The sequence below is a fragment of the Psammomys obesus genome, unplaced genomic scaffold (genome assembly GCF_907164565.1).
Source record: "Psammomys obesus unplaced genomic scaffold, mPsaObe1.curated_primary_1811, whole genome shotgun sequence".
Lineage (NCBI taxonomy): Eukaryota > Metazoa > Chordata > Mammalia > Rodentia > Muridae > Psammomys > Psammomys obesus.
Window position 1 is genome coordinate 9,273,650 of NW_026592510.1, and position 10,723 is coordinate 9,284,372.

General features: G+C 40.3%; 1 protein-coding gene across 4 annotated transcripts in view; it reads left to right on the forward strand.

Moving 5' to 3' along the window:
• Glis3 (GLIS family zinc finger 3) overlaps positions 1 to 10,723 on the forward strand; it is a 424,529-nt gene that overhangs the window by 325,800 nt on the left and 88,006 nt on the right. For all 4 annotated transcript variants that reach the window (XM_055614087.1, XM_055614089.1, XM_055614090.1 and 1 more), the window contains one exon: positions 4,487 to 4,597. In XM_055614087.1, the coding sequence (XP_055470062.1) occupies positions 4,487 to 4,597 (111 nt within the window). The remainder of the gene's footprint in view (positions 1 to 4,486; positions 4,598 to 10,723) is intronic.

Below are 10,723 nucleotides of genomic sequence, written 5' to 3' on the forward strand. Positions count from 1 at the left end.
GGCCAGGTAGATGCTGTGTAATTTAGCTTTACTTAACAAAGCCGTTGGGATAAATGTATTATACACACCGCGGATCTCTTATCCCACGTTCTGGCAAATAATGTATTCATGACAGTACTTTCCCAGAGTTAACATTCTGATGCCTATTATTAAACTACACCAGACTTTGAATTTTGAAAAGATACTGTGATTTCTACACACCTTCTCATACATATTTAAGATTCTTCTGATGTTATAGTTGACATATTTATTACATTTTATATTAGTCTCTATTAGTCATGTTTGTAGAAGTTGTTTTAGCTATGTATGTCATTTAACCGTTCTTAACAGAAATATCTCCATATATATATTATATAAATGTGGTGATTTATCTGGTAAATACATGAAGCATATGTAGCACAATATGGGCTAAAGATAGATCTTTTCTGCTTTAGCCAAAATGAAGTTATTGATTTGTTCAGGTCCAATAGAACATAGTATTAAATAAATAATGTGAAAAGTGCTAAAATGTTTCAACATATAAAAGTAGTAATTATTTGTTGTATCTTAAATGGTCTTGGTCTAATCTCGTATATTTTTCAGTTTGCCATTAAACCTTATCATGAAAGTGTGACCATTTATAAAACAAGATTGTCTGGAGAAATTGTTCCAACTAACCAGTCCTCTGTAGTTTCAGAGCTGTCCTTGAGGAAACCTGTTTTATTACAATACCCCTCTTTGGATAATCACACAAAACATTTTATAATAAAGTAATTTCACCATTAAAAATGTATAGCTCTTTAAAAAATATTTTAAATAAAACTGCCTAAGGTAATGATTTTTTTTGTTTTTGTTTTTATTTATTTTTTTAGATTGTGTCAGAATATATATATATTCTTTAATTTTTATTAGTTACAGTTTATTCACTTTGTATCCTTCCTGTACCTCCCTCCGTCCTCCCCTCCCAGTCCCACTCTTCCTTTTCCCCACCTGTGTCCCTCTCCCAATCCACTGAAAAGGAAAGTCCTCCTCCCCTTCACTCTGATCCTAGACTATAAGGTCTCATCAGGACTGGTTGCATTGTTTTCCTTTGTGGCCTGGTAAGGCTCCTCTCCCCCTCGAGGGGAGGTGATGAAAGAGCAGGCCAATCAGTTCATGTCAGAGACAGTCCCTGTCCCTATTACTATGGAGGTCACTTGGATACTGAACTGCCATAGGCTACCTCTGTGCAGGGGTTCCAGGCCATCTCCATGAGTGGTCCTTGGCTGGAGTGTCAGTTTTAGAAAAGACCCCTGTGCCCAGACTTGATTTTTAAGACTTGAATTTAATTCAGCATGTCTTAAAACTCAGTCATTTTTATCTTGTTAAAAAGGTTTTCTGTTACACCTGTTAAAACTATCATTTCTTTCTTAAGATCCAAACTGTCTCCTATTTAAATATTTACTGCCTTGAACAAATTGGTAAGCTCTTTTAAGAGCTTATAGAAATTAATTGCTTGTTTTCCAAAGCAAACTGAAGCTGTTTGAAGAATTTGTAACTTAAATTTAGGTTCCTCTTGATTAATCACTCCTTCTACAAAAGCTGTCATGATTTTTGGATAAAAGTATCTTTTCAACCAAACAGATTCGTTACTCAGAAAAGTAGTTTTTCCACAAAGGTATTGAGTTCATTATAATAACAGTGAAATTTTATATTAATACATTTTTCTAATAGCATCTTAAATCTAAACAAGAGAAGTAATTATTCAGGATAGCTGGAAAATAATGAAATGGCTCTGCTGATGGAGTATAGAGTGCCATTTCAGGCTTAGGTAATTAGTGATAAAATGATGGAGATTGCACTACTATTCATACCACAGCCAGAGAGCTGATTGGGCTTCCTGGTTCCAAGTGATGGGGCCAAGGGGAAGGAATGGTTATATTAAAGCTTTCTCCAAGAGTATCTCAAATCAAGTGAAAAGTGGCATCTCCAACTCTGTGTAGAGCAGCATAGGCTTCTAGAGCACATCAGTGCTCACAAAATTTCTTCCATGAAGTATCATCTCTTGATCAAAGACATGAGTGTATCTGTTCCTGTTCAACCTGACAGTAAGGGAATATTGGCAGCTTGCTCTTCTGAGGCAAATGCAGAATAGAAAAAGCTAGTTCAAGAAGGCTGGGTGAAATAAGAAAGAAGGATTCCCAGGTTAAAGCAAAATCTTTGTTCCCCCATGGAAACCTCCGATCAAGTGGCTTTGCCAATAATTTCATGTTTTTTTAAATAGTTCATCATTTTTTGTTAGAGTTTCTTGGAATTAGATACAGTGCCCAGCTCATTGATCTGGAAGCATTTTTAGGTCATCCATTCATTCATTCAGTCAATCAGAATCAGTTGAGATCAGTCAGTTGAGTAAGCACAGTCAGTATTCAAATTGAGTGTTTCAAATTCAAGGCTATACCATGATTCTAACTTGTTCTTGAAAGAAAATAAAAAGAAAAATGTTAGTGAATTCTAAATATTCCTTCCAGTAAGCAAATAGGAACATCCACATGTTTAATCAAAATGATAAGCATGGCACCAGATCTCATTATGGATGGCTGTGAGCCATACATGTGGTTGCTGGGAATTGAACTTAGGACCTTTGGAAGGGCAACCAGTCCTCTTAACCTCTGAGCCATTGCTCCAGCCCAAAAGATACACAAGGTATTTATTCACTCATAAGTGGATATTAGACATATAATATAGGATAATCATACTAAAATCTGTACACCTAAAGAAGCTAAGCCAGAAGGAGGAGGATTCTGGGTAAGATCCTTGCTAAATCTTCATTTAGAAAGGCGAACAGGGTAAACATCAGAAAGAAGGTGAAAATAAGGAACAAGACAGGAGCCTACCACAGAGGGCCTCTGAAAGACTCTACCCAGCAGGATATTAAAGCAGGTGCTGAGACTCATAACCAAACTTTGTGCAGAGTACAGGGGAAGATAGAAAGACCTGGAAGTGTCTGGAGCTTCACAAGGAGAGCAACAGAGCCAAAAAATCTGGGCACAGGGGTCTTTTCTGAGACTGCTACTCCAAACAAGGACCGTGCATGGACATAACCTAGACCCCCTGCACAGAAGTAGCCCATGGCAACTCAGTGTCCAAGTGGGTTCCCTAGTAAGGGGAACAGGGGCTGTTTCTGACATGAACTCAGAGGCTGGCTGTTTGATCACCTCCCCCTGATGGTGGAGCAACCTTACCAGGCCACAGAGGAAGACTATGAATGACAGTCCTGATGAGACCTGACTGATAGGGAGGTCCTCTTCCCTTTCCCGCTGATCCTAGCCTATCAGTGGACATGGAAGGGTCATGGGAGGAGATGAGGGAGGGAGAGAGGGAGGATGAAATTGGGAGGTGACAAGGGTGGGACTATAGCTGGGATACAAAGTGAATAAATTGTAAAAAAAATAAATTATATTAAAAAATAAATTTAAAAATGATAAGCATGGGAAAACAGGAGCATGACAGTAAGAATAGTCATGGCGTCCATAGCATAGCAGGCTTCCCAGAGCAAGAATCTTAACACCAAGAATTCAGGTTTTTCTCATATTTCACTATACAGGCCCAAGTCTCTTTCTCATAGTAGATGATAATTCATCTCCTGTATACAATTAATCCCATTTTGCTTTTGTTTTTTAAGTTCTTGGAATAAATGTGATTTTTTTTTTCACTTGATACCCATGGCATGGTCTCCAAACCCTTGATAAGACCTTTGTCAGTAGTAGGTGGTGATGCTGACGTCAGTATGGATTTGTGTTGTCCTTGCCCTCCCACCTCAGTCATGCATTCGTCTAACTGAGGTGCCAAGCACTTGGGGGCATCTCCATGTGCTTCCTGTCACTCTGCTGCCACGGAGACTTGGAACGGGCAAATTTGCGCCCTTGTCCTTCAGCCAAGGCTCATTCACATCATTCAGATGATTCTCTGTGACTGACGATACTACTGTTCCTCTGGCCAACTCTTCACGTGTCTGTTGTTTGAGACCTACTATTTCTTGCTTGCTTTACACTAATTTCTCCTTCTCAATTCTTTCCCTCTCTTTCTGTATCAGGTACCTACCCCCTGAACCGTACCCAGTCTTTTCTGGACTTTTCTACAGCTTCTTTACCTGAACCCTTAAAGAACCCGTTTAATATCTCTGACAGTACCAAAGATTTTCTCAGGGAAACATAACTGTAAGTATGTAAGTATGTAACTTTCACATTAAAAAATTCCACAAGAGGTTGTATGGTCACACTGCAGTGTCAGGTAATCGCTTCAAAAAAAAGTCGAGGATAGGGCATCTCTGTGGGGCATTGTCTGAGCTTAATCTTCCCGTCTCCGTGACGCAGAATTCCTGGGCGTTCTAATTAAACTGCATGAGTATTTCTCAGCACTTGACACCCGTCAGTGGGTAACAGTTCTCGCTCCAAGCAGTCTGAATAAACCTGACCCTGTCACCTTTACCATTTAACTACAGCTCTTTCTTTCTCTCTTTCTCATTCAGAAACCTTATGCTTGTCAAATTCCAGGATGTACAAAACGGTACACCGATCCAAGCTCCCTAAGAAAGCACGTGAAGGCACATTCTTCCAAAGAGCAACAAGCAAGGAAAAAGGTAAAATTCAAGGAGAATTTTGGTGCCAGGAAAAGGGTGTTTGAATTATGTTTACAGTATACAGAGTTTCTACAGGGCATTGGAATCCCCTGGCTTTGAAGCTGTCCTATGCTTGGTACTGAGGAGGGAAGTTTTCCCTGAGGCCTCAGCAAGGCTGTAGTTTGCACAGCTAATACGGTCATGTAACAATCTGGTAAAGCTGGTATATGAAAGTTGGAGAAAACCGATGCCAGCCACCAGCTCCTGGAGATGTTAATGACAAAAAAACCTTTATGGAAATTTCGGAAGTTCTATCTGGAGAGAAATCCTTTTTCATAAGAGTACCAGCTAGCTAGCTACAATCCTAATGAAGAACTTGGGCGACTCTTGAATCTAAGAGAGCATTCCCCATAGTTAGCTTGAGGAAAACTAGTTGATAGGCACTGTGCATGAAATCAGGGGTGGAAGGGGCATGGTGCTGAACTTTAATTGACTTTGACATCAGTGATGGATTCATACAGTTTTCAAAATCTGCAAATATCACGGTGTTAACAGATTTGGAATAAATGTCAAAGGTCGTCCAGCCAACCTGTCTTAACTTGCTCTGGGAATTTCTCACGGTACTGCAACTGGCTGGCCAGACTGGCCTTTGAAACCTTCTGAGGCAGGGGTTTCACTATCTTTAAAGTAATTTAACAACTGAGATTTTAGGGGCTGCAGGGGAACATGTGGGTGCATGAGTGTGCATGGGTAGAGACCAGAGGTCAGCCTCCGCTGTTGTTCCTCAGGAGCTGTCCACTTTGGTTTTCTTTGCACCTCTCAAGCAGTGAATACACATGCGAAAGTCACCACAGGGGTGAGTTTCACTCAGAGGGAACCCTGTTTAGTAGGATGTTCTGTTCAGGGAAGAAACACGTTGCCTTAACTTGGCTCTTTTGGTGTTACATTGTACGAACTGGGTCCTGACTTGTTTAAGTAAATTCAAGGGCTTGTTAAGACTCAAGTTACTTCAACTGAATGAACTCTGTGGCAAGAGTATTCAGGTCACTGTGGCGTTTAATCAGAATCATGCATTTTTTTTCTTAGTTTTTCTGGATTTGACAGTTGATGATGGGAAATCTTCTGTAGTCTCTTTGGCACTGAATTTCTTCTGTCTTGAGGTGCTGACTTGAGTGCCTTTTCTATTATTATTATTATTATTATTATTATTATTATTATTATTATTATTACTACTACTATTACTATTTACAATTTATTCACTTTGTATCCCAGCTGTAGCCCTCCCTCATCTCTTCCTGGTCCCCCTCCCTCTTTCTTTCCCCCCATGTCTCTCCCCTAGTCTATTGATACAGGAGGTCCTCCTCCCCTACCATCTGACCCTAGCCTATCAGGTCTCATCAGGACTGTCTGGATCCTCTTCCACAGTGGCCTAGTAAGGCCACCTCACTCGGGGGAGTTGATCAAAGAGTAGACAACCAAGAGCTCTTCAAGGAGACCAACAGAGCCAAAAAATCTGGGTCCATGAGATCCTGCAGAGACTGATGAATCAACCTAGGACCATGTATGGTAAGGACCTAAACCCCCTGCTCAGATGTAGCCCCTAGGTGGCTCAATCTCCATGGGAGTTCCCAGTAAGGAGAGCAGGGGCAGTCACAGGCATGAACTTGGTTGACTGCTCTTTGATCAACTGCCCCTGTCAGCCTGAGTGTTAAGGGCTTATATACAGAAAGTACTTAACCAAATCTTCCTTTTGAGAAAGAAAAACACTCAGCCTCAAGGATTTGGCAGATGTACTTAACTACTTACGAAACCAATCTTAGAAATCAATTGTTAATTTTTTTTCTCCAGAAATAGATTTAAATCTCTTTATTTGGAATTCCAATAAATTGTTATCCAGAATCGTTTGGCATGGACAGGGTGTGATTTGAATTTAGAAAGGCAAAGAAGTTTTATATAATGTAAAAAGCGGAAAGAACAGCGGCTCACCTTAAAATAACACATCATCACATTTGGAACCTTTAGCAGGGTCGTTGTCTTTCAGTTTTGTCATTGTCTGTGTCTTGTAAATTCAAAGGAATAAATTATGTTCATTTTGCAGAAGCCTGTTATTTCTAGGTGAGAATTTTCATTCTAAATCTGAACGTTCTCTGCCTCCACATTGTCCCTAATCGGTGAGCTTTTACTGATTAAGTCAAGCTTATCAGTAAGCTGAGAGCATCTTCACAGCACCTACTGCCCTGCAGGGAAGAGTATTAACCACCTATTGAGGCAAAACCAGTGATGCTCATTGGTTTGGAGACTCACAGGGTGTTCTTAGAGATTCTTGCTGCCTCTCACTGTGTAATAATGCTATGTTTTGGCCTCGTATGAAGGAAGAGTGGTTTTGACCATGATCGAGGCACTAATTGGAAAAGAAACACAGACTGTACAGTGTGATTGTATGTAGAGTTTACCGACAACTGTCAGCAGTCTAGGGAAGCACAGTAGGGCTTCTGATTGGTTGGATGACCTCATGTCAGACGCTGCAGTTCTTCCCTGATTCTGACTTACGGACAGTGAAGTCACGCCTCTCCCTTGGCTTTGTGTTGGCTTATGTCCACTCTGTTTCTACAGATGGCCGAATCTGATTTGGTTGACTTTCCTCTCTCAGTCCTCGGTGACAAATGTACAGTGTTTAGTTTCCAAAAGTCCTTTGTATGTCTGTGATGGCTAGTTCATGGAATTAAAAGTTGCTTCATCTAACAAAAAGAAGCAATGCTGCTCCCAAGAGAAGCAGCTGCTGATGAAATCCAAATCATTCCATCCGCACTGCTAAATCTCATGCCAGTACCCCAGCGTGTTAGATTTACACGGGACAGTATTGTCACTAGACCTCAGAGAGCTTCTAATTGCTCACTCACGTCAGGACTTGGTATTTGAAATATTTCCTGGCATCGTAGTAAAAAGAGAGAGAGAGAGAGAAAGAAACAATAAACCTTTTAAGGCAGAATTAAGATTATTTACGACTTTAATTAAAAATTGAAAACTGGCATGATTTCAAAAAGGGCTTTACAAAAATGTGAATTCATCAAAAATAACCATAAAAATTCCAAGGTGATAAAGGCACAGTGGAGTAATGGTCCCAGCCGTAGGGAATTGTTTTGCTGAAAAGAATAAAACTCTTTTCTGTCACACCCTGTTAGTCATGGACTTGATTAATATACCCTGCCTGCCCGCCTCCCTCTAATCCTCTTTTTAACCTCCTCCTAGATGCTAAATGACATTATTTTGGTCTTAACATAGCCAGCTTTATGAGGCCCGACTCTGAAATTGCAGCCAGTAACAAAGCATCAATAAAATAATGTATATAAGTAGAAGCAGGTTGCTCCTGAGTGGTACCCTGGCTGTGGGTGTAGGGTCTTTCCTGACTTATTGACACATCCCACTAAAAATAAGATGAACTGAAAATCTCAGCCAAACATTATTCAAGCTGCTTAAAGAAGGACAAAGGAAAGGAACAGCGGGACTGGGACAGTTTGGCTTAGTGCATGCAGAGAGTTGTTTCTCTGCAAAAAATCAAGCATGCACACACAGAAATACACACATCTTGTCAGCCAATAGGCATGCAGACTTGTTCATAGTTCTCGAGTCCCTTGAAACGGGGACACACTGATAAAACTAGTAGCAAAGTATTCAACCCACCTGTAAAGGTCTCCACTGAGAATAGAATTTAGCCTCCAGAGCAAAAGGTACAGAATTTGTCCTTCAATTCTCCCAGATGCGTGAGTGAAATAAGAGAAGACTACAGCAAATAAGCCACTTGAAATTCCTCTCAAGGCTGTGAGTTTTATCAGAATTTTTCATTTTCACCTTGGAAGTACCATGAACAGGGGTTTCCTTCAACTCTAGCCTATTGTCAGAATGGACTTTTTTTTTTTTTTTTTTAATGAATACAAGCAACGCCTGGCCAAAAGTTAGAGGTGACATGAAGCTCCAGCCACTTCACACTTCCAGAAAAATTCTGAACTCTATGGTGTGTGTGAGTTGCTAAATGCTTGTTAGACATTGACCTTTGATTGGGTGAACATCATTGGTGTTCCCTTTTGTGACCGCAACACAAGCAGTTGCCATTACATATGTTTATATCTCATACTTAGAGGCAGTTTTGTATCCTGGCTATGCGAGGGCAGCTTACTTAATGCCATTTCTCCAAGCGAAAGTGCTAATTCTTCAGACTATTTAAAGCCACCACCTTTCCCCAGAATCTCGTCAAAACTATAAACTTCATTAGGGAGGCCATGGACTCACATTGCATTGTGTAGTTTCTTGGAACCACGACAAGATAGATGGAAATAATAATTTTTTTTAAATTGGTGTAGGCAGGAAAATAATGAATGAAGCTCATTTTCCGTATTAATAGTGGTCTGTTTTGGCAGGTAGGATATATGTTCAACTGCTTCCCAGATTTCACAGTTCCTTTTCATTACTTCTCCCTTGTTCCTAGACAGGAATCAGATAAAATCACTGATAGTGTATTCAGAATGAGCCCGAAACACAGTTTGGGGCCTCAGGATAATTATTGTGAGCCAACTCTTCTGTCACACACACTTTAGTAACAGTATTACAGTGGATGTGTGTGAAGATGGTTCTGTTATAGGGATGATATTCAAGCAGTAAAATGTCCTTTTTTAACGACTAACAGACATCTGTACGTTATTATGTTGGTGATAAATGGTTAACATCACACCTCAGAACAATACTGAGACCCATCTGGATTCCCAGGCCACTCGGCTGAAAGGAACTTAATTTCAAGAACGTTTCTGGGAGATGCTCCTGCAAGATATTTTCAATGAATAATGGTGATGGTAATAAATGCTTTTATTTTAATAAAAATCAGCTTCACAAATCATCACCAATTCAACCATACATCGATAGTGATTGTTTCCTGGTGCTTCTGTGATACCCTGCCCCAGTGTAACGCTGCCTTTATTTCAGAAGCATTTTGTTGCTACATGGGAACAGGGAGGCTTAGAATAATGCACACGTGTAGGAGTTGCTGGAAGACTTGAAGGAGGCTGTCAGGGAGAATGGCCAGTGGATGAAATGAGCGTGTGTTCTTGGTATCATTGGAAGAACTGCATTCAGCTTTCCAGGAAAACAGATGCTGCCGTCTCTGGGATAATGGCCCGGAGTCTTAACTAGGATGAAGGCTGGTACCCACGTGCTGCTCTTGAAACACACACATTCCATGGAGGTGTTATTACATAGATTTTTATTTGTTTTGTGTTGTTACTGTTTTTACATTTATTTTGATTTGTGTGTGAGTGCCTTTGCCTGTGTGTATGTCTGTGCACCATTTTTGTTGGTGACCCCAGCATTCAGAAGATGGCACTGGCTACCCTAGAACTTGAGTTATGGTTGTCTGTGAGCCACCATGTGGGTGATGGGAACTGAACCCAAGTCCTCTGCAAGGCCAACAAATGCTAACTGCTGAGCCATCTCTCCAGCCTCCTAGATTAGGAGTTATTTATTTCCATAAGTTGAGGAAACACTGAACTGAATAGCATTCAATGTATTCCTTATTACCAGAGTTCCCAGAGCCTTGGATACACTAATATTCTTTAGGGAAGATGGCAGACAAAAGAATCATTTCCTCCACAGCATCTCAGGAAGCAACTTTTCAAGTTGATATTTTAAAAGGTGTCTCAATGTTTCATTTATTGCAATTTGCAAGTATTTTTTAGTTACCTGCTGGGCACTTATTAGAACCGTAGAAACAAACACGTACAGGATATGTATTTTCTGCTTTCTTAGATTGACATCATGATGAAAGTAAATACACAGAAAAGTGGCGTGACATCAACATAAATTAGGAAGACAGTCAAGGCTGATAAAAGGAGGGTTGTATTGAGGGGAGATGATCTAGAAAGGTTACTCCAGGAACTAAGCAGAAGGACACAGATGCAGCCATTTCAGAAATGCGGAGAAGAGGACATTGGTTGCAATATTAAAAGAAACCATTGGTTTCAGCCAAAATATTGTGCTTTCCTGTTGGAGCTGACTTTAAAAGCACCTGCTATTGCTAACAGCTTGCAAGTCATTGTCTGTATCATTGTAGGATTGTGTGTGTGTGTGTGTGTGTGTGTGTGTGTGTGTGTGTGTGTGTGT